Here is a 25,122-nt window from a genome sequence, read left to right on the forward strand (position 1 = left end):
GCATTTACCTTATCAGGGAAGTTATATTTAAACAGTTAATCTACGCTCCGTGGAATATTAACTCCTAGATAGCGAATATATTTGGTGGTCCATCGGAATGGGAATTGTTGCTGTAATTGTTCTATTACTTCTCCAGGGACCTGGACCCCCAGAGCCTCCGACTTATCATAGTTGATCTTAAACCCCAATACTGCCCCATACCTCTGGGCCACCTCCTTAATTTTTGGGAAGGAAGTTGCCAGATCTTTCAGGGTGAGTAAAATGTCATCTGCAAATAAAAGAAGCTTGGTCTCCATTCCCGCCCATCTTAGACCTCTAATCTCACTCTGAGCCCTAATTTGTATAGCGAATGGTTCCATCACCAGGGCAAACAGTAATGGGGATAGGGCACATCCCTGTCTGGTGCCTCTTTGAAGTTGGAACGGGCACGACAGGTGGCCATTCACTCGTACCGCAGCTTTCGGTGTGTCATATATCAAATGCAGCCAGGTCCTGAACTGTCCCTTGATACCCATCCGCTCTGTTACTGCGAATAGGAAGGGCCAGCTCATTCTGTCAAACGCCTTTTCGGCATATAGTGCCAGTAGGCAAAATGGAGTTTTGCTAATGTGTGCAGTGTGTATCATGTATAATGCTCTTCTAATATTGTCGAATGTCTGACGACCCTCTACAAAACCAACCTGGTCTTCGTGTACTAACAATGGGAGATACTTCTGCAGCCTAGAGACCAATATCTTAGTAAAGATTTTATAGTCTGCTCCCAATAATGAGATGGGTCTATATGAGCTGCAGTATTGTGGGTCCTTGCCTGCTTTAGGTATGACTATTATAGTAGCCAGGTCCCAGGTCGGTGGGAACCCTGTTTCCTTATCTAGTGAATTAAATACTCTTAACAGCAATGGGGACAACAACTTACCGAACAATCTGTAGAATTTATTAGTGAAACCGTCAAGGCCCAGAGCTTTATTTAGAGCTAAATCTTTGATTGTTTTCAAAGGTGGCTAGTTTTCACTTAGGCGCTGCTATCAGCAGCGATAACCTAACTCTCCCTCAGGGACATGCGCAGTACAACATCCCCGGACCGTCCGATGCAAAAAAAAAAAAATGTCAGGAGAGCTCACCAGAGGACTTCTTCTCCTTGCTACAGCAACAGGCCCCGATCATTTAATTGAGCCAGCTCCTTTCAGGCCCGGAATCCCTGCCTCCAGGCACTCATGCGGCTGTCCCCTACATCACTTGATGACGTCGGATGCCCATGCATGCTGCACAGGGCTTTCCCGGCTTCCCTTCCACTACCCCCACTTTCGCACCACCGCTCCACTAAAAAAAACCATGACCCACAGCACCTTCATACAAGCGCCGGGCTCCAATGTCTCCCCCAACACACCAAACACCGCCCCACCAATGCAGTCCTTTACTGCTGTCCCACTGCAAAACACTGCAGCTCCTGTACTATGTCATGCCAGACAATGAGGCGACCACATCACTCCTCCAAAAACTGCACTCGCTTCCTGAAAATGATACAATTCAGTTTAAAGTACTTGCTCTGCCATATAGGCACTCTAGACTGGACTGTCGGATTATATTTAGAAATTAACGATCCCATACACTCTTGTCTACTTTCTCCTCTCTATTAATGACCATAGACTCATTCTACCCAGTCCATCTCAGGCCTAGTAGGAGTCATCTAGAAGAAGTGCTTTCTATTTTATAGCCCTGGAAAAATTTCCCTCATGCAATCTGTGTATTCTTTAAAATCAGTCTAAAAACTCATTTTTTGCATGGATGCCTTTAGTGATAGAAGTCGAACCTTTCTTTGGACATAAATGTGAAGCGCTGATATTCACTGTGAAGACGAGAATGTTTTGCTTTTCTATAATTTCATGGCGTTTCTTTCTAAGATTTGATTGTACTGTACATCGCCAATTATTTTGTAAAAAAGGCGATTCAACAAATCTGAATAAACCATATATGACAATGAATGGTTTCCGATCTTTAAAAAAAAAAGGGAATCTGAGTGAACACATAACACAGTTTTAAAATTGCTACTTCATTTAGGTAAGGCACAATGTTTATTCAACAGTCATATCATCCATATGAAAAACTTGTGTGTTTACTCAGGTTCCCTTTTTTGTTTAAAGATCAGAAACCAGTGTAACATAGGGGAAATCAGGAAGGAGCAAACCTGTTTCATATCATGGTAGATGTGCTAGCTTAAGGAGAGCTGCATATTGCTAATATGAACCAACGGTGTAGCCAGTCCCACAATTTTGGGTGGGCCTGAACCCAGTGTGGGTGGGCACAAGAAATTCTCCCTCCCACCCCCACCTAGCATCTCCTTCTCTCCTCCTGAAGACCAGGCATCACTCCTTCCCAGCCCCCGCAGGTGTTAGGATACCTCTCAACTCCACCCCATCCCCTCCCCATACCTTTTAAACCTTTCAGGTTTTTGCTGGCAGCAAGCAGCAACTTATACCCCCTGCTTGCATGGCCATAAATTCCCTCTGAGCTGATTCTACCTGTGCAGAAACAGGAAGTTGCATCAGAGGGAAGGCTTGGGACCAGCACAAGCAGCGGGTATGGGCCGCTGATCGCTGCCAGCAAAGAACTGAAAGGTTTACAAGGATTGGGGGAGTGGAGTTGAAAGACATGTAATTCTTCCTCCTCAACTACCTAAGACACTCTGTTACTCATGTACTTTAATGCAATTACCACTCTGTATTTCTGACACCGGAATTGGCTTTCGCCATCACGGTACTATGTAAGCCACGTTGAGCCTGCAAATAGGTAGGAAAATGTGGGATACAAATGCAACAAATAATAAAATAAAGATGCCTGAAGGAGAGGAGAGGGACAGATGCCGGGAATCCCACCAGCCACATCAGAGATGTGCCATTTCTGGGTGGGTCTGAGACCAAAATGGATGGGCGTGTGCTCATCCGGGCCCACCCATGGCTACACCACTGATATGAACACTTATTTTTATATAGCTAGTAGATGGACACAGCGTTGTACAGTGGTGATAAAGTACCTGAATGCATATGTCCCTGAAGCAATGGGAGATAAAGGAGTTTGCTTAGGCCACAAGGAGTGTCGGTGGCAGCAATGCGATTTGAACCTTGGCTTCCCTTGTTCTTAGCCCAATGCTCTACGCACTAGACCACCTCCCTTCACTAATTTCCATAGTGTTGATCCTTATGCAGCGAAAGAAAGAAAAGGCCAATCAAGCTTTTTTTTCTTTTTTAATTATGGCACAAAAAAGTAGTAAAAAAAAAAAAAAAGGTGCTGTTTTCAAGATTCAAACAAGTACTGCCACCTTGAAAAAGAAATAACTACCTTTCAGTTGATGCATGTCTGATACATGTGTCCGAAAATACAAATTTTCTTACATGTTTTCCTTACATCTGGTATATGCACCACCAGGGTGGCATTTGACGGTCGTAGGTCATTACTGCGTGAGACTTTACTGCTAGGTCAATGGCTGGCAGTAGGGTCTCAGACCCAAAATGGACGCGCGGCAATTTTCATTTTGCTGCACGTCCATTTTCAGCAAAATTTAAAAAAAAAAAGGCATTTTTTACACGTGCACTGAAAACTGATTCTGAACGCACCCAAAACACGTGTCTACACTACTGGCCATTTTTCAGCAGACCTTTGTAAAAGGGCCCCATAATAATTTACAGAACATCTGCAGGAGTGAGGGTTGTGTACATAGCACTTTTCTTAGTCTTATGTACCACTTTCTTCCACTACTAGGAGATCCTAAGTGGTCTAGCAGCTGTCCTCGGGTAATTTGTTAAAATGTTCATGTCGGTATGACGTGCCAGGCCCTGGTTCCTTTCACTCTGTCCCCATTGCTGAGCCGCTGAAGCAGGGATGTGTGTAGTTGAGTGTGGGGCCTACACAGGCCCTAATGTCACAGGAGGCCTCAGGGTGTTTCCACAGCTAGGGGAATGCGCCCTGGGTCTCTGCAGGTGATTGTTCATCTGGAGGCTGTTGATAAGAAGATGCAGTTTTTCTGTCACAGCAACCTGTGTGAGAGAATACAAGGGAAAGATTCAGCCAGGCTACAGCTTATTCAGGGCTGGTTTTAGATACGCTGAGGCCCAGGGCAGAAATTAAGGAGGGGGCCCCCAATCCCCTCTCTTCCCTGCACCCTCCCTTGATTTTCTTACCCATCATTACTACCATACATAAAACAACCTTAAATGACCTTCACACAAAACACAGACAGACCTTCACCAAATACAGAACAAGGGATCACAGATTAGAAATATGAACACCAAAATGGAACTGGGAACCCCAAGAAGTTAAACTCAGCAAGTACAACAACACTGGAGAAATAAAAATAGAAATGCACTTCATTTTCTACTAAACACAATCAGTGGCATAACCACGAAAGAGGGGGGTGGGGAAGAGGACTTAGACACCCCCCCCCCCCCCCACACATTAACATTGCTGTGGCTGGTGGGGCTTCACCAAGCCTCGCCAGCTGATGACCACCTCCTTCCCCTCCTCAGGTCCAGCGACCAGAATTCTGCAAGCTCTGTAACTAGCAGCAGTATTTCAGAGCTGCTCCCCCCCCCTTCTCATCTTGGTGGTAGGGTGGGGGGAGGGGTGCTGCGGTAATTTGGGAATACTGCTACCAAGTACAGAGCTTGGAGATTTCTGTCTGCCACAAGGAGGAGGAGGTTTCAGTTGATGGGGCATGGGGGATCCCTGCCAACTCAAGTATGTATATTTTGCATTCTAGTGGGGAGAAAATGTGGTGCCCACCTATTTTGGGCTCAAGCCCCCTCCCTTCCCCAAATCAGCCATCTGGATATGCCACAGAATACAATACAAAACCATCTGTGATGCACATACTGCAAAGTTAACATATGCCTGTTAATAAATTCAAAATAAAAACACTTTTTCTACCTTTGTTTTTCCATCATCTTGGTCTGTTTTCTCTTTTTCTGCTTTCTTGTCTGTCTTCTGCTAACTCTCTTTCCAGTGCCTGCTGTCCATTTTTATTTTCTCCTCTCTTGTTCCATTCCCTCACTACACCTAACATATTGATTTTTCCCTTTCAGCTATCTCTTCCTTTTTTTTCCTTTTCTGCCTCTGTTCACTCAAATTTCACTCTCTTTAGCTCACCCTTCTTCTTTTTAATTTTCAGCTACCTAACAATTTTCCATCTCCTCTCAGTTCCTAGCTCTCCCATTTCCCATCTCACTCCTTTCCCAGCCTTCTATTGCCATGCATTTACTCCCCATTACCACATTTCTACCTTTGTACTGACTATTCACCTCTCACTCATCTTCTTGCCACCTACCTTTGACTTCTCCCACATGATTTCACCATTTCCAGAATCTCCTCTCCCTCTCTCCACTTTTGTAGTCACAACTGCCCTCCCATCCAATATCTCTGTTCCCCTCCCCTCCACACCCCGGGTCCAATATCTCTCCCTTTCTCTTACCTCCCTGCATGCTACTGTCCACATTCTCTCCTACTGTTCTGTTTCCAAGTCTATTATTTCTTCCCTTTCACCTCACCCCCACCCTCATTCTGGCATCTCCCCCTCTCTTTGAACCCTACCCCCCCCAGTTTAATTCAAAAACAGCTGCTTCAGGGCAACCCCTATGAGTTGCATGTCTTCCCCTTCTCTCCACCCTGGTCTGGTGTCTCCCTCACCTTCCCAGTCTAGCTTAAAAATGTTTTTTTTTTTTTGTCAAAGCAGAGGGTTTCCAGTGCGGGAGCGATTTAAACACGATGTCTTTGGTGAAATTCGGCCTCCTAGGCAGTCGGCACTCTTCCTCTACCACCACGGTTCGCCTCACCTCTGACACAACTTCTTGTTTCTGCTTGGGCAGAAACGCGGTAGCAGAGGAAGAGTGCAGAGGCCGAATTTCGCCAAAGGTAGCATGTTTCTCAGTTGCTCCTGCGCAGGAAACCCTCTTCTTAGAAAAAAATATTTTTTAAGCTAGACCGGGAAGGTGAGGGAGATGCCAAATAGGGGTAAAGAGAAAGGGAGTACATGCTGACCCCATGAGGGTCCCCTGGAGATGTGGGGTTCAGTGTAGCTGCCCTGTTTGTCTCCCCCCCCCCCCCCCCCCCCCCCCACGGCAGTCCTGGCTGTATTTCAGAGAGGTGCAGTCATGGCTACTGGGTAATGGAAGAGAGTCAAAAGTCAAGGAGTAAAATAAAAACAAATTCTCAATCTGAATGGCACATTTCATTTACCAGTATCCCAGTAATCATTATTTGATTCTTCAGACCTACACACGCAGCCACCTACGAGGTACAGGGCCTACCAGCACATTCACAAATCCTCAGCTACTTAACATGTACCCAAAAGGGGAAGGGACAAAATTACTTCCCCCTCCTCCTCCCAAAAAAAGAAACAAGGCAAGTTGAGGCACAGCTGGAAAAAATACCCATCCAGGGGGAGAGAGAATCTGCACCCTTCTCCTCCACCGCTAACTCCAGACTCCGTTCCTTTTATCTTGCTGCACCATATGCCTGGAATAGACTTCCTGAGCCGGTATGTCAAGCTCCATCTCTGTCTTCAAATCTAGGTTAAAAGCCCACCTTTTTGATGCTGCTTTTAACTCCTAACCCTTACTTACTTGTTCAGTACCCATGTTTTATCATTCCCACCTTAGTAATTCCCTTATCTCTTATTTGTCCTGTTTGCCTGTCCTAATTAGATTGTAAGCTCTGTCGAGCAGGGACTGTCTCTTTATGTCCAGTGTACAGCGCTGCGTATGTCTAGTAGCGCTATAGAAATGATAAGCAGTAGTAGAAGTAGTAATAACTTTGCATTAGAGCTGTGTGCTTCAACTCAGCACGGAGTTTCCTAATGCAAGTATAGAAGAAAAAAATTAATTTGCTCCCCATGCAGTAGCAAGTAGTACGCAAATAAGCTGTGCGCTGCATCTGCACAAAGACCTGGGCTTGCAGCGGCACTTGGAGCTGCATATTCTATGCATGCGATGTCTTCCATGCCAGTAATTTTAGTTGTGCATAGTGTTCCCTGTGCATACATTATTGGGATATGCCGCAAAGTAATTCTGTGCATAAACCACCTTCTTCTGCACAGTAGAACTGAGTTGCATTTGTTCACTATCCAGCATTTACTTTGATCTAGTACAAATCCCCCTCAGCTTCTTATTTTTTTTTTTGTTGATTCATTCACTTCAACAAAGCTGCAGATACGGTGTTGCTCCCAGTACAGAGAAGGGAAGCATGAAATTCTGTTAAACTATCCAGAAGCTAACGCATTTCTGCCTCAATGGTCACACTCTGGTAAAGAAGGCAAATGGCTGCGCAGAAAACTTGGCGAAACGGCTGTGTCCACCAGCAATGGCCCCATGGCCCAAGCAAGCTTGGGGAGCCAAGCAGTGGATTGATGTCAATGTTACTCTTATTAATCACCATTTCTCCTTAGAGAAGGGTTCAATGCGATGAACCACTCCCACCCTCCAAGGATGTGAAAGGAACACTACACAGCAGCCTCTATAACCGCTTCACATGTTATGGCCAGTCCTATTACAGCAGCAAGAAACCTGGAGAAACCTAGTGGTCGTTGCAATGCACTGTAGAGAAGGGGATCTAGGCCCATAATCCACTCTGTTATACTTGTGGTGGAAAGCGTGAACCCTCCAAAACCTACCAAAAACCTACTGTACCCACCTATAGGTGACAACTGCAGCCATAAGGGCTATTGTAGTAGTGTACAGTTGGGCACAGCAGGTTTTTGGTGGGTTTTGGAGAGATCACCATACAATATAATGGGGTAACAGTGAGATATGTACCTGGGACCTTCTATATGAAGTCCACTGCAGTGCCCCCCAGAGTGCCCCACTGCTCTGCTCTAAAAATGCTAACCCCCCCCCCCCCCCCCCCCCCAGATGTCCCAATGGCTTGTTTTTGTGCATTTTTCACTTGGCCTTTTTTCCCCCAAAAAAATGATCCAAAAAGATAGATGTACTAAGTACAACAATGGCCATTTTCGAAACAAAAAGGCATTTTGCTGGTTCGAAAATCGCTATGTCCACCACTTGAATTTTGGATGTTTTTGGCAAAACGTCGAAAGTTGGATTTAGATGTCTACGAGAGAAGCTACACTGGCTCCCACTCAAAGAACGCATCGCGTTCAAGGTGTGTACCCTAGTTCACAAAATCATCCATGGCGATGCCCCAGCCTACATGTCAGACCTGATAGACCTACCACCCAGAAATGCTAAAAAATCATCTCGCACATTCCTTAATCTTCATTTCCCCAACTGTAAAGGTCTAAAATACAAGCTAACGCACGCATCAACTTTTTCCTATATGAGCACAAAATTCTGGAATGCACTGCTGCGCAACCTAAAAACGATCTATGAACTAACCAGCTTCCGCAAACTACTGAAGACCCATCTCTTTAACAATACATATCACAAAGATCAACACACGTGAAATCCCCCGCATGCATCTAGAACTATCTTATAATGTTTTCTTGTTATTTTACTATTATGCTTTATCATTATCACATAACTAAAATCCTTCTGTAATACCAAATGTCTATTCTCTTCTCATTTCCATTATTCATGATGTATTGTAAGCCAAATTGAGCCTGCAAAGAGGCGGGAAAATGTGGGATACAAATGCAACAAATAAACAAATAAATAAATATCGAAAATGTCCCTTCACATATGTTTTAATATTGTTATTCACCAAGAATGTAAAGATTGTATGGAGTATAAATACTGATAAAACAAAAAAAATGCTATGGGGCCAGTGCCCTCAAAGCAGTGTGTGGCTGCCCTTGCAGGGGAACCTAGACTTCACCCCAGGAGGAGATAACAAGGTGTTTCGTTCCCTAACAGAGCAGGGAATAGTTCTTTTAGAAAGTGCCATTCAGGAGGATGGGACTCTTTTGTCGGTCCAGGAATTTTTGGACAAGTGTGCTCGGGGTCCGGCTTCAATATTTGCTTATAATCAACTATCTCATTATGTACGCTCCCTACCACGGGGAAGTTTATCGTTGTGGTTTGGCAGACAGCTACGAGAACTCTTGGAAGGGGATGCAGCGGGTCAAATTTCGATTTCGTGGTTTCATGGAGAATTGCAGAAGAGGAAGCAAGGGAGGGATTTGCAAGTGGTAGCGGATCGGTGGAGTAGGGAAGTGGGTAGAAGGATTTCTGCAAGGCTGTTGCTGACTTCTCTGCAGAGCGGTGTGCAATTGGTACATAGCGCAGAATTACAGGAATGTCATTTTTGGACAGTGCACAGAGCATATTTCTCCCAGAGGCAGACTTTTCATGCTGGGGTTTTGGATTCGCCGGGCTGCAACAAATGTAGAAGGGAGGAGGTGACTTTTTTCCATGGGATGTGGGAGTGTAGGTACATTTCTAGGTTCTGGTCAGCAATAGCTCATTTTCTCCAAAATGTATTAGGGCGCACAGTGAGGTTATCATTTGAGAGGATGATGTTCAGTACGTCTGGCCTGTGGCAAGAGGGAACAAGAGGTGAGAAGCTATTCTTGGGGAAAGCCTGTATTTTGGGGAAGAAATGCATTCTCCTTTATTGGACTCAGGATCACCCCCCTCCTTCTGGCACTGGAGGAATAAGTTGAATGAGCTGATGACATGAGAATCAAGGGGGGCAAGGCTGTCCCCTGGAAGGCAGCGGAGGTTTCTTGCAATTTGGGAAGCTTGTCTGTCTAATTTATCACACTGGGCACGCAGTCAAGTATTGAATGGATTGCCATGGGAAGTTTAGGAAAGGGGAGAGCGAGGGAGGGAGACAGCATCGTTAGGGGGTGGGTTAAAGGGAGGGAAGAGGGGTGGGAGGAGGGATGTGGTTTAGTAGGAGGGGGATTGGAATTATATGGTTTGCTTCAGGGTATGGTAATGGTGGGGGAGGGTATAAAGGGGGAGGGACTTGGGGGGGGGGGGGTAGTGGGCTTCTTAAGCTTTTTTTTTGTATAATATCTACTACTATTACTTAACATTTCTAGAGCGCTACTACTACTTGAATCGCCCAGACCTGTGTTGGTTCATGAGATAAAGTTTTTCAGTATTAAGATGTGGAGTATTAAGTGGAGGAGTGGCCTAGTGGTTAGGGTGGTGGACTTTGGTCCTGGGGAACTGAGTTCAATTCCCACTTCAGGCACAGGCAGCTCCTTGTGACTCTGGGCAAGTCACTTAACCCTCCATTGCCCCATGTAAGCCGCATTGAGCCTGCCATGAGTGGGAAAGCGCGGGGTACAAATGTAACAAAAAATAAATAAAGAAAACTTTGATGATGAGTTTATTACCTTGCTTTAATTCAGTTTGTTTCGTTCTCAAATGGTTTTATACTCAGTTCGTTGACTGTTAAATATGTTATATCATCAATAAAATTGTTGAAACATAAAATAAAATAAACAGCCTTCAGACATGTTAAGATGGTGATTATGTTAAAGATAATGGCTTTTCATACAAGAAGCTTTTAGATGAGTTTCACTTTCAGATAGCTCTGTTGATATTCTGTTACATAAAAGAGGGAGGGGGATTGAAGAAAAAGGGCATGTTGCTTCCTCTTAAAAAGATCTTGTACAATTAGACAAATTGGACTCTCTATGTTGTTTGGTTGTCGGTTGCCAAGATCAACTGGTTTAATAAAATCTTAAATACACAAGAGAAATACTGGCACTATAAAGGATCCTATCAGGTGTCGGAGAGCTGGGGCTGCTAATATACTAATAACAGGAGACATTGGTATCAGTTATTCTCCTTGGAAGGCCTGAGACATCAGCATTTCCTCCTCTTTCTAACCCTCCCCTACTTTATCAGCACTGGATTATTATTTTAATATTGTGTAAACCGCTTAGTCACCTGTCTGGGATATATCAAATGTGCAATAAACAAACAAAATAAAATAAATGGTAATGGGAGATGATCTGGTAAAAAACTGGGCCATCCATTATCTGTGTGTACTACGTTGTATCTAGATGAGGAAAAAGCCTCAAATGCAAAGGAAAGCTCCTATGTTAGTCACCCTACTTAAGGGAGCCGCCTTTCATTCATCATAGGCTAAAAACCTCTTACATGGCAAACTTGAACCTGATTACTTCGTAACTTAGTGGTTCTAAGGTGCACTTATCTCAACAGCTGTAGCTGTGTTTCATCATCCATGGCCCGACTTTGGCCCGAGTTTCGATGTCTGCTTCAGGGTCCGTGGTACCAACTGACTATATCAAATGCTGTGATTCCTAAAAGATATAACATAAGGTTGCTCGCATCACATATTTCAAATGCAAAGACCGCTATTACGAAGTAATCAGGTTCAAGTTTGCCATGTAAGAGGTTTTTAGCCTATGATGAATGAAAGGCGGCTCCCTTAAGTTGGGTGACTAACATAGGAGCTTTCCTTAGCATTTGAGGCTTTTTCCTCATCTAGATACAACGTAGTACGCACAGCAAGTGGATATCTTTATATGTTTTATCGTATGATATTTGATGATATCCAAGCCCTGATTTGACCATCCATTATCTGCCAATTTTAAACAAATGTTCCCCCTATTACACTGGAGAAACTTTCTCTCTCTTCTTTAATATATACCTTATAGGGCTGAGGCTCATGCAGTCTCCTGTGGACAGGGCTCAGCTTGCTCAGGGAGGTCTGTACATGGTTCCTTATTTCGGCAATGGTGGGAAGGTGTTCACAGATCTACAAAAGAAACAGAATGAGGTGGAGAAAAAAGAGGAAGGGTCACACAGTGCCAGACATCAAAACTAGAATACCTATTTTTTTTCTCTGTAGACTTGATTTTTTAATACATGCATGAGTAAAAAGGATCACAATTGCAAAGGGGGGTACTGAAAAATGCTCTTTTTATGCAGGAAAACAAAGTTTCTCTCATCATTTATTGAAACAGACTGCTTCCCTGATGAAGCTTACAAAACCTGGCCACGCTGGCAGTGGGTCATTTGTTTCAAGCAGAAAGCTAAAAGCTAAGCAACTTTTCATATTTAAAAATTAGACTGATGATGGATATGCTGTCTTTAATGAGCCTTGTTGCTCAAAAGAACACATGTTGGCACTGATGGTCTGCTAAAAATTATTCTTTGATTACTGAATGCTCAACCAGCTACATTATTATAGTGAAGTTTAAAGCAGTTTGGTTTGCTTGAACAATTGCTTTGTTTTCTTGATGTGAGTTCCCACTTTAAAGAGTTTAGCCCTTTAAATAGATTTATCTTTTTATGCAGGAGCCATTTCCCCTGCCAGTAAACATAGTAAACATAGTAGAAGTATTTTTTCATGGAGAGAGTAGTGGATGCTTGGAATGCCCTCCCGCGGGAGGTGGTGGAAATGAAAACGGTAACAGAATTCAAACACGCGTGGGATAAACATAAAGGAATCCTATTCAGAAGGAATGGATCCTAAGGAGCTTAGCCGAGATTGGGTGGCAGAGCCAGCCGGTGGTGGGAGGCGAGGATAGTGCTGGGCAGACTTATACGGTCTGTGCCAGAGCCAGTGGTGGGAGGCGGGGCTGGTGGTTGGGAGGCTGGGATAGTGCTGGACAGACTTATACGGTCTGTGCCCTGAACAGGACAGATACAAATCAAAGTAGGGTATACACAAAAAGTAGCACATATGAGTTTGTCTTGTTGGGCAGACTGGATGGACCATGCAGGTCTTTTTCTGCCGTCATTTACTATGTTACTATGTAGATGACGGCAGAAAATCTACTATGTTTACTATGTTTACTGGCAGGGGAAATGGCTCCTGCATAAAAAGATAAAGATAAAAAGATATTTAAAGGGCTAAACTCTTTAAAGTGGGAACTCACATCAAGAAAACAAAGCAATTGTTCAAGCAAACCAAACTGCTTTAAACTTCACTATAATAATGTAGCTGGTTGAGCATTCAGTAATCAAAGAATAATTTTTAGCAGACCATCAGTGCCAACATGCAGTGTACGCACAGAACTGACATGAGAAGCTTCTCCTATTTCTTTCAAGGAATTTCTTACGTTTTCTCTGTGACTTTTCTTGCACTTCTTCCTAACCCCTGTAATCTCATGATGGAGCTATACGCACATTTTAATTACTTGAATTTAAACCACATGCCAGTGATTTTGTGGGGGTATGGCAGAATTACACTGGAAAAGGGGAGTAGGTTCAGGTGTACCTCTTCCCTCACTATCTATATAACTTCCCGACATTTAGGAAACATGGAGTTGATATTCAATGGGACTTCCTGGCCAGGAGTTGCTCCCGTCCAGATAAGCCCTGCTCACTGCAGCCATACCCAAATTTCCAGCAGTGGTATCTGGATAATGCCATTGAAAATCCGGTCAGACTATCTCAGTACTATCCTACCTAACTGCAACTTAGGAATGGGCAAAAAACAACAAACGCTGCTTGAACCCAAGCAAATTAGAGATTCTGTGGGTTCCTAACACAAATGGACAAATACCTGACTTCAAAATACCTTTTGAACTCCCCCTAAAATCAAAGGTTAGGAATCTTGGGATACTGCTAGACTCATCATTCACTCTGATCCCACTAATTCAAACAACCTTTAAAATTCTCTCTCTCACCTGCGGCAACTAAGAAATCTATCGCCATATATTGAAAAGACGAGTCTGACTACTGTGGTCCATGCCATGATAACATCATGACTAGACTACTGTAATGCCCTTGTGACAAAACAGTGGGTTTTAAGCCTGTAAACTGTATTGATTATTTCTTGAAGTGTATTTCTCTAGTTTGCCAGCAGGTAGTATATGTTTATGTTTAAAGCTGTTACTGAGAAATGACTGTTCCCTCTTTAGTTAAACAGAGATGAGGTAACCTGAAGTGATGTGGCCAGCTATTTTTAAAACTTGTTGTTCTGGGCTCTGATTGGCCCAGGAGCTTAAATTCATCTAGAAAATACTGGATTTTTCTCCAGTCTCAGTTTGGGAGAGGAGTGAGAAAGATCTCTTTGCTGAGGCCCTGTGAACTGTTATATTTGATAACCTGAGAACAGCTATATTTCCTGTACTCTTCAGGCACTATTCAAGTAATAAGTAAATGTTTAGTTTTATAATTGATCCATATTCAGTTACCTGTTATTATGTGCTGTTTTGTTCCATTTGTTTTTATGGTTCACTGTTCAATATTTTTATGACAAACATTTTTTGTTTATTGCCTCTGATTATCTGAATCGACTAAGAATCCTGGTGGTTTGTGTGTTGAGTCTGTGAGTCTTTCTAGGAACTGTGGATGGAACCACTAGGAGTGTGGACACAGTAACACAGAAATCACTGGGGATAATTTGAGATCAAGAGACTTGCCCAGAGGTGGTTGGGACCCAGTCAGTGGGAGGAGGGTGGTAGTGTAGAGCACAAGCAGCAGGTGCAGGTGGACCTGAGCTGTGCTGGGGACAGACCCTCTAAAGTGGCCATGGAGTAGCCCCAGGCAGGTGGCTAGGCGTTTCGTGACAGCCCCATACACTGGCCAAACCAAAAAGAGTTTATCAGCTAATTCAGAATGTTGCAGTTAACATAGTGACGGCAGATAAAGACCTGAATGGTCCAGTCTGCCCAACATTCACATTCATTATCAATACAAAATTTAAATCAACAATGAACGTAATATTATATATTTGATCACGGTCTTTCTCTGGTGTTTCTGGTTTGCCCAGCTCTGTCCTCATGTTCCAACTACTGGAGCTGCCATCAAAGCCTACTCCAGCCTATCCAAATCCATCTTGTTATTTGCGGGTCAAAGACTGTGAAAGTCTGTCCGGTATTGACCTCACATTCCAAACTACTGAAGCTTCCGTCGAAGCTCTCTCCAGCACATCCTAAACCAGAACGTTATATGCGGGACTCAGAGCATACAAGCCTCAAAACTACACTGGCTACCAGTACCTTACAGGGCCAAATTTAAAACTCTGTGTTTGATTTTCAAGGTCCTCAAACAAAATAGGTCAGAGTACTTTAAGAATAAGTTAGTCCTCTTCCTTTGAGACCTCTGTCCTCTCCAGGAGCATCATTATCTGTATCCTCATCAAATGAAATTGTACGATGTGATACCTGCCAGTGACCTGGCTCTTCTCACATATTTTAATAGATATGGTAACTATACACCACTCCGCACCTGGAATACCTTGATGCACACCCTGTAACTTAGACCAGTTAACATAGTAACATAGTAAAAGAAGGCAGAAAAAGACCTGTACAGTCCATCCAGTCTGCCCAACAAGATAAACTCATTTTACATGGTATGTGCTACTACTACTACTACTACTATTTAGCATTTCTATAGCGCTACAAAGCGTACGCAGCGCTGCACAAACATAGAAGAAAGACAGTCCCTGCTCAAAGAGCTTACAATCTAATAGACAAAAAATAAAGTAAGCACATCAAATCAATTAATGTGTACAGGAAGGAGGAGAGGAGGGTAGGTGGAGGCGAGTGGTTACAAGTGGTACAGGACAAGCTGGTAAGAAGAAATGTGCCAAATGACAGAAAGCATGCTAGTACTAATCTTCAAAAGAAAAGAGAAGACAATGCTGATGAACTACACAATTACATTATGGGAGTGGATTATAGAGAAGAGGATAAGGAGACCGGTAAAGGTCAGTAAAATCCAGTTCACATTCTGTCAAGGTAAGTCGATCATAGACATAATTTTCACCTTGAAGATTGCTAGAAGACAACAGTTGAGAAAAAAGGACCTGCTGTATATAGCATTTGATCTAGAAAAAGAATACTACATGGTATAAAAAAATAAAAAAAGGAGAAAGAATTGGTAGTGCATAAGAACAAGGGGGTATTCAAATATTCTAAACAGATGGTGAGGAACATATGCAAGGATAGAAAAATATGAGTAAGAAGTGCTCAGTGACCAACAGCAAATTTTCCATACTTTATATGTATACCCGAGTTTCATTTGTCCTTGCCTTTCTCAGGGCACAGACCATAGAAGTCTGTCCAGTACTGTTTTTGTACTAAGTTTTGAAGCTAACATCGAAGCCCTTTAAAATTTACACTCCAGCCCATCCCTATCTATTCACTCTCTGGCATGTGACAAATGCAATCGGACCCCTTCTCCAGCTCACACGGTTAAGGGACCTGATCTCGCACAATGGCATCCTCCCCTTGCCACCCAATACAGCATCTTTCTCTTTCCTTTCCTCCTCTCTTATCTGCCACAGTTCCTCCTATCTTGTTTAATTATACATTGAACTTGCCTTGAGTTTAGCCACCCATCTATTTATCCCAATTGACTCTGTACTAACCATCATGTCCTCATGTATATATGTGCACTCGGTCCCTCGATTACACAGAAAAGAATTAGCACCATTATCTGTCCTATTTGAGTGTTCTATTGCATTGCTTATTAGATGTTTCATTGTTATTATGATGACACTGTATTATATCTCTGTTACTTAAATATTCTTCCATGCTGTCTATGGTATTGTACCAACATTTATCATATTTCTGGTACATGATTCTTCTGCAGTGCTGTTAAATGTGTATATTTTTGATACTGTTCACGTTAGTTCTATTATTGGGTTTCAATCTGCTGTTTTCAAGTTTATCTCATTTATTGTATTTATGTTTATATTTGGTCATTTTACTATTGTTATGTTGTTAACAAAATTGTAAGTTTTATGTTAAACTACACCTACTTTACACTGTTTTCGGTGAACCTGTTCATGAAGGTGGTTAATTAATCTCAATCAATCAATCAATATCCGGGTAGTACCAAGATGGTCCAGGAGCAGAGGCTAGGCGGCGCTGGCATTTACCTGGTTAGGAGACTGAATAATCATTGTTAACCAAGTAACTGCATGGATAAAGTTAGGACAGCAAAAAGGTTGTCCCAGCCTTATCATGTTACTGGTCTGCATATCACCAGCATCAGAATAAGTAACAGCGGGCAAGTTACACCCAGATATCCAGCACCAGCCAGGATCCAGATACTGGTGCTAAACATCTGGTTATAAATAATCCACAGCGGCCGGTGTTTAAACAAACACTGACCACTGCGGGCTGAATATCAACTTGCATTTTAAGCACCTGAGACAGCCAGAGGGAAAGCACCACTCTGCAGACAGGCTGACACCAGGGCAAGAGCTACAAGCACTCAGAAGCACAAATGCACAGGACCAGAGAAGACCAAGCAGCAGCTGTGTTATTCTGACCTGTCCATCTCTGAAATAAACCCGATGAAGCACTTCCACAGCACCTGCAGTCACCTTCTCCATCTCACTTCTCCCCAGCACAAGAAACTCCACTTCTTGTCCAGCCTGAAGTGGGGACTCCTCTTCCAGAGCCATGAGATCCAACAGCGAGTGACCTATGGGAGCAAGAGAGAGGGATAACATAACATGACATTTCCGACATTTCTATCTCACACTTACCATAACAGTTCAGTGTGGCACAAAAGAGAGTAAACCGGATCAACGTCAGGAATAATACATATAAAAATCCAGCCTGAGAAATAAAAATCGAACTAAAAATTTCTTAAACAGAAAAGTTTTCAACAATCTCCAAAATAATCGTATAGTTTTGATTGCCTCCTCAAATCAATAGGTAGTTTGTTCCAATAACTGGCAGCTAAATAAGCCAATGTGCTTGAAAAAAAACATTTATAAATTACCCACTTTGGGCCCAGATACTGCAAAAGTAAAAAAAAAAAACCCATTTGGTTCCAGATCAAATATTCCAATTAGATAATCGTATCAGTCCTGACATCGGAAGATACCAATGTCATTCTACTCCAAGACCCTAAACTAAGAACACCCAACAAGCTGTCAGATCACCTCTTTCCCCTCCCCCCCCAATACTCCCCTTCTCAAAGCAGGACTAGAAAAGGCTGGAGAAACCATGCTATAAGGGTCTTATTATATAACTTTGGCATATCACATAAATAAAAACATAAGCTGTGCCTACTGGAACAGATCAAAAGTCCATCAAGCCTAGAATTCTGTTTCCAACAGTGGCCAATCTAGGTCACAAGTACCTGGCAAGATCCTAGAAGAGTAAAACAGATTTTATGCTGCTTATCCCTTATTTGTCTGTTTTGATTAGATTGTAAGCTTTGTAGAGCAGGAACTGTCTCTTATATGTTCAGTGTACAGTGTTGTGTATGTCTAGCAGCACTATAGAAATAAGTAGTTGTTGTAGTAGTAAATATACAGTAAATTATCCCAAGTCCATCTTAATAATAGCTTAAGGACTTTTCTTTTAGGAAATTATCCAAACTTTTTTTTAAACCCTGCTAAGCTGTTTTTACCAATTGTCTAGCAATTAATTCTAGAGTTTAATTACATGCTGCATGAAAAAATATTTTCTCTGATTGTTTTAAATTTACTACTTTGTAACTTCATTGTCTGCCCCCTAGTCCTAGTATTTTTGGAAAGAGTAAATTGATTCATGTCTACCTGTTCCATTCCATTCATTTTATAGACCTCTATTACATCTCCCCTCAACCATGTCTTCTCCAAGCAGAAGATCCCTAGCCTCTTTAGCCTGCTCCATAGGGAAGTCGCCCCATCCCCTTTATCGTTTTTATCGCCCTTCTCTGTTCCTTTTCAAAGTCCGCTAAATCATTTTTGAGATATGGTGACCAAAATTGTACACAATATTCAAGATGCAGACATACCATGAAACAATACAGAAAAATTAGTTAATTACCTGATAATCTTCTGTCCTTTAGTCCCAAAGGATCAGTCCAGACAAATGGGTTGTAACCACCCACCAGCAGATACAGATAAAGAACACTAATGGGTTGTGCCTCAAACTCCTGTGCTTAGAAACCAAGCCAGAATTTGATAAAGCAGTGAGAGAGAGTGACTTCCAGAGAAAAAAACCTCTAGCCTCTAGATAGAAAAAGAACTATGAAATAAACAGCAAAACGAGTGCCTTAGAAATAACAGAACCAGAACAATACAAACACCTGATATTACATAGAACCTGGAAAAAACGAAACTATCACAAAAGGGGCGGGCTCTGAACTGATCCTTTGGGACTAAAGGAAAGAAAATTATCAGGTAATTAACTAATTTTTCCTTTCATTACATCCCAAGGATCAGTCCAGACAAATTGGATGTACAAAATCTATCCTTAAGAGGGGAGGGACTGTGATATCCCTGCAGTGAGAACCATGGTACCGAAGGAAGCATCTGTACGAGCAGACACATCCAAACAGTAATGCTTAACAAAGGCATGAGAAGACGACCATGTCGCTGACTGACAGATCTCTGCCATCAAAACTGCCCTAGACTCTGCCAAAGAAGTCACCAAAGACCATACAGAATGAGCGTTGACATGCATGGGAGCAGATGTACCCCTCAGAATGTAAGCCAACAAAATAGCCACCTTAAGCCATCAAGCCACTGTCACTTTGGAGGCCGGCAAACAGGGTCCCGCAAAGCAGAAAAGATTATTAGACCGCCTGAAATCACTGGTAGCGGTAAAATAGTGCACAAGGATGTGCTTCACATCCAACAGTAGCAGGGAAGCATATTCTGCAGAATAGACCTCCCTGAAAAAAGAAGGAAGAAACACAGTATGACTGACATGAAAAGGAGACACAATCTTCGGCAAAAAGGTGTGAATAAACATGTGAATAATGGTGAGCCAGCTGATGTAGTTTATCTAGATATTCAGAAAGCTTTTGATAAAGTTCCTCATGAGAGACTCCTGAGAAAATTAAAGAGTCATGGGAGAGGAAGCAAGGATATGGTATGGATTAGGAATTGGTTCTTGGACACAGAAAACAGAGGGTAAGGTTAAATGGTCATTTCTCTCAATGGAGGAGAGTGAACAGTGGAGTGCCACAGGGATCTGTATTAGGACCGGTGCTATTTAACATATTTTTAAATGATATGTAAATTGGAACGACGAGTGAGGTGATTAAATTTGCAGATGATGCAAAAATATTCAAGGTTGTTAAAACACGTTGTAACCAGGTACCTCTAGGTGCAGCCAAGCATAGAACAATCTCCTCCAGCCACAGGCTCCCGGTACAGTCAAGAAATAAATATCCACCAGCAACTTCAATCTTAAGGACTTTATTCCATGCAAGTTTCTAGTAGACCTGATACACAGTTCCAACAGCAGCATTCACCTTCAATCTTAAGCACATATAAGCCACCTGAAAGTGTGTGTGGCAAATAGTCCCCTTTAAGCAGTAGGCTATCAGCACATACCAGGATTCAATACAGGCTCACAGTCAGCTCCAGTCTGGGCTCTTTATCCAGTGCACAATAAACAGTGGTTCAATTCCAAATAGAAGCAGTTTATTCAATTCATCATCACAGTTAAATCACAAAGCAGCAGTTTCTACCTTCTACTCTCTTTACCTTCAGGAGAGTTCAATACTCTCCTGAAGGTGGAGGAGCAGTTAGGGTGGTGGACTTTGGTCCTGAGGAACTGAGTTCAATTCCCACTTCAGGCACAGGCAGCTCCTTGTGACTCTGGGGCAAGTCACTTAATCCTCCATTGCCCCATGTAAGCCGCATTGAGCCTGCCATGAGTGGGAAAGCGCAGGGTACAAATGTAACAAAAAAAAATATGTTAGGGACTCCTCATATCCAAGGGATTTCACCCTGCATCAGCTTCACTGGTAAATTCAATACTTTAGGGACCTCCCTTACCCAAGGATTTTCAGCTGCAAATACTTTTGGGACTTCCTCACACCCAAGGGATTTCAGCCTACTTTAGTACTTTAGGGACCTCTCTTACCCAAGGGTTTTCAGCCTGCAACTGCTTCTCTCCTCTGGGACTCCTTCCCACCTGCCTAATCAATCCCTGGCTTCTGCTCTCACAACCAATCATTCTCCTTCCATTAGCTTCCCCCACACCCATACCAGCTGAGTTAAGCATTAGACTAATGATGAGCTCCTGCACACAGGGTTTCCTAACTCTCTTTTCCTCTAGTAGCAGCCAATCTACACATCCTGCCAGCTTACACCCATATCTTCCCCTAATGCAGCTAGGAGTCCAGTCCGGGTTCTTCATCTCACCCCCTAGCTCCTTGCCTGCAATGCCTTCTGGGACTTGTGTTTCAGACTGAAACTGCCTTAACCCAACTATCCTGGATGTGACTCTATCACAATGTGCGGACTGTGAAATATTGCAGGAAGACCATAGGAAATTGGAAGACTGGGCATCCAAATGGCAGATGAAATTTAATTTGGACAAATGCAAGGTGATGCACATTGGAAAGAATAATCTGAATCACAGTTATCTGATGCTAGGGTCCACCTTAGGGGTCAGCACTCAAGAAAAAGATCTAGGTGTCCCTGTAGATAATACGCTGAAATCTTCTACTCGGAGTGTGGCGGTGGAGGCAAAAAAACAAAACAGGATACTAGGAATTATTAGGAAAGGGATGGTGAATAAGACCGAAAATACTATAATGCTTTTGTATCGCTCCATAGTGCGACCGCACCTCAAGTATTGTGTTCAGTTCTGGTCACCGTATCTCAAAAAGATATAGCAAAATTAGAAAAGGTTCAAAGAAGAGCAACCAAATTGATAAAGGGGATGGAACTCTCTCTCGTATGAGGAAAGGCTAAAGAGGTTAGGGCTTTTCAGCTTGGAAAAGAGACAGATGAGGGGAGATATGATTGAGGTCTACAAAATCCTGAGTGGTGTAGAACGAGCAGAAGTACATTTTTTACTCATTCCAAAAGTACAAAGACTATGGGACACTCGAGGAAGTTACATGGAAATACTTTTAAAACAAATAGGAGGAAATATTTTTTCATTCAACGAATAGTTAAGCTCTGGAACTCATTAGCAGAGGATGTAGTAATAGTGGTTAGCGTATCTGGGTTAAAAAAAAAAAGGTTTGGACAAATTCCTGGAGGAAAAGTCCATAGTCTGCTATTGAGACAGACATGGGGAAGCAACTGCTTGCCCTGGGACTGGTAGCATGAAATGGGGTCTCTAGGGATCCCTGCAAGAGACAGTCTGAAGCTCTGAAACTCTCTATGCTGAGGAGGCAGCGGCTTTCGGGCTAGCAGCAATGTAGTAACAATATTATCCACATAAGCCTTCTTCCTCAATCACGCCCTCTCAACTACTACTACTACTTAACATTTCTAGAGCGCTACTAGGGTTACGCAGCGCTGTACAATTTAACAAAGAGAGACAGTCCCTGCTCAAAGAGCTTACAATCTAATAGACAAGTGAACGGTCGGTCCGATAGGGGCAGTCAAATTGGGGCAGTCTGGATTCACTGAATGGTAAGGGTTAGGTGCCAAACGCAGCATTGAAGAGGTGGGCTTTAAGCAAAGACTTGAAGACGGGCAGGGAGGGGGCTTGGCGTAAGGGTTCAGGAAGGTTGTTCCAAGCATAGGGTGAGGCGAGGCAGAATGAGCGGAGCCTGGAGTTGGCGGTGGTGGAGAAGGGTACTGAGAGGAGGGATTTATCCTGTGAACGGAGGTTACGGGAGGGAACGTAAGGGGAGATGAGGGTAGAAAGATAGTGAGGGGCAGCAGACTGAGTGCATTTGTAGGTAAGAAGGAGAAGCTTGAATTGAATGCAGTATCTGATCGGAAGCCAGTGAAGTGACCTGAGGAGAGGGGTGATATGAGTATATCGGTTCTGGCGGAATATGAGACGTGCAGCAGAGTTCTGAACAGATTGAAGGGGGGATAGATGGCTAAGTGGGAGGCCGGTGAGGAGTAAGTTGCAGTAGTCCAGGCGAGAGGTAATGAGAGCGTGGACGAGAGTTCGGGTGGTGTGTTCAACAGCCAGGTCGTAAGAGCAAAGCGGGAAGGATCCTCTATAAGTACTGGACTTTGGTGCAATAAGCCCGTCTGTGGAGGAAGAGTCAACCGAGGAGCGATTTGAGGATGGATGAGGTCTGCAAACCAAGGACGTCTGGGCCAGTCTGGAGCTACAAGAACATCCTTCCCATGAGAGGACACTGAGGAAACATGTAAAGGAGGTCGTCCGACGGCCAAGGCTGTACCAGTGAATCCATTCCTAGGGAGTCTCTCTCCCTGAAACAGCTGTAGAATCAGTGTACTGGCGCACTGAGTCTGGATGCCATGAGGTCCAGAACCAGAAGGCCCCACTGTGTGGAAATGAGGCAAAATGCAGTCTCTGACATTGCCATTCCTTGGGTTCAGAGACACTCTGCTGAGGAAACCTGCTTGCAAGTTCAGTGAACCCAACATACGAGATGCTGAAATCATCGGACTGTTCAATTTCACCCACTGAAAAAGAAGACGTGCCTCCTGTGCTATAGATACATCAATGGACAAGGAGGAACAAAGAGTGTTAAGACACAGCTGAGACATTGCCCGAGAGCATACACACCGGCCTCCCACAAAGAAGAGGAGAAAGCTTTCTGGACAGCTCAAAGTTCCAATCTGTTGATGAACCAGGAAGCCTCCACTCTCAATTAAACTTGCTGACAATACAAAGTTATTCAAAGTTGTTAAATCACAAGAGGGTTATGAAAAATTACAAGAGGACCTTACGAGACTGGGCATCCAAATGGCAGATGATATTTAATGTGAGCAAGTGCAAAGTGATGCATATGGAAAAAAGGAACCCACACTATAGTTATGTGATACAAGGTTCCACGTTAGGAGTCACCTACCAGGAAAGGGATCTAGGTGTCATTGATGATGATATGTTGAAATCTTCTGTTAAGTGTACAGTGGCGGTGGCTAAAAAAGCAAATAGAACATTAGGTATTATTAAGAAAGGAATAGAAAACAAAAATGAGGATGTCATGAGGCACTTTGTCAAATGCCTTTTGAAAATCCAGATACACAGTATTGACCGGCTCACCTTTATCCACGTTTGTTCACTCCTTCAAAGAAATGCAATAGAAAAATCCATGTTGGCTTTGACTTATTAATTAATGGTTTTGAATATGCTCTGTAATTTTGTTCTTTATAACAGTCTCTACCATTTTGCCTGGCACCGACATCAGGCTCACTGGTCTGTAATTTCCCGGATTACCTCTGGAACCCTTTTTAAAAATCGGCATTACATTGGCCAACCACCAATCTTCCGGTACAAAGCTTGATTTTAAAGATAAATTACACATTACTAACAATAGTTCTGCAAGTTCATTTTTCAATTCTTTCAGTACTCTGGGAAGAATACTATCCGGTCCAGGCAATTGCTACTCTTCAATTTGTCAAATTGTGCCATTACATCTTCCAGGTTTACAGAGATTTCATTCAGTTTCTCTGACTCGTCAGCTTTGAATATCTTTTCTGGCACCAGTATCTGCCACATAAGTGGCACAGAGGAGAATACTATGCTGGTTCCCCAATGCCACATCTGAACGGCCTCCTGACATGAACGGCATGACCAAGTGCCCCCTTGCATGTTGGTGTAATACATTACAACCTGATTGTCCGTTTGAATGAGTATAATTTGGCGAGACTGCCGATTCCTGAAAGCCAAACAACCCAAAGCTCCAGGAGATTGATCTGGAGATCTGTTTCCAGTGTTTACTAAGCACCTTGAGTGTGAAGCCCATCAACATGAGCTCCCCACCCCAGGTGAGATGCATCCGCTGTCAGCACTTTTTGCGGCTGAGGAATTTGGAATGGAAATCCCAGAGTCAAATTGGATCAAGTGGTCTACCACAAAAGGGCGCAAATTACCTCTGAGGACACTCGGATGACATCTTCCAGATTCCCTGTGGCTCGGCAGTTCTCACGTGAAGAAGGTGCCATTTGGCCCAATAATCTCAACATCTGCTGAGTTATGACCTGCTGAGAAGATTGAACCTAAGGAGCTAGTGAGAGTAGACCATCCACTCTTGGCCCCGGGATGAAGGCTTGAACCTTCTGCGTATCGAGGAGGGCTCTAATGAATTCCAATTACTGGACAGGGAACAGATGGGACTTGGGTAAGTTTTAAACGAACCCTTGTAGCTCTAACACCCAAACAGTCCTCCGCATGGACTCCCGAGCACCATCCTTCAATGTGTTCTTTACCAACCAATTGTCCATATAAGCGACACTGCGACTACCACTAGATATTTGGTAAAAACACTGTGAGCTGATACAAGGCAACACTTGGTACTGGAAGTATTGTGTTCCCAGCCGAAATTGTAGATACTTCCTGTGAGCTAGAAACATCGGGATGTGTGTGTAAGCATCCTTCAAGTCCAGAGA

At 43.2% G+C, this 25,122-nt stretch overlaps 1 protein-coding gene across 1 annotated transcript in view; it reads right to left on the reverse strand.

Annotated features, from left to right (window-relative positions):
- Positions 1 to 3,602: 3,602 nt before the first annotated feature.
- NAPRT (nicotinate phosphoribosyltransferase) overlaps positions 3,603 to 25,122 on the reverse strand; it is an 80,426-nt gene continuing 58,906 nt past the window's right edge. Inside the window, exons 11-13 of the mRNA XM_030219901.1 lie at positions 17,161 to 17,315; positions 11,575 to 11,682; positions 3,603 to 4,031 (exon numbers count right to left, since the gene is read on the reverse strand). Of these exons, the coding sequence (XP_030075761.1) occupies positions 3,900 to 4,031; positions 11,575 to 11,682; positions 17,161 to 17,315 (395 nt within the window). The 3' untranslated portion in view covers positions 3,603 to 3,899. The remainder of the gene's footprint in view (positions 4,032 to 11,574; positions 11,683 to 17,160; positions 17,316 to 25,122) is intronic.

The sequence above is a fragment of the Microcaecilia unicolor genome, chromosome 1, assembly GCF_901765095.1.
Source record: "Microcaecilia unicolor chromosome 1, aMicUni1.1, whole genome shotgun sequence".
In the NCBI taxonomy this organism is placed as follows: domain Eukaryota; kingdom Metazoa; phylum Chordata; class Amphibia; order Gymnophiona; family Siphonopidae; genus Microcaecilia; species Microcaecilia unicolor.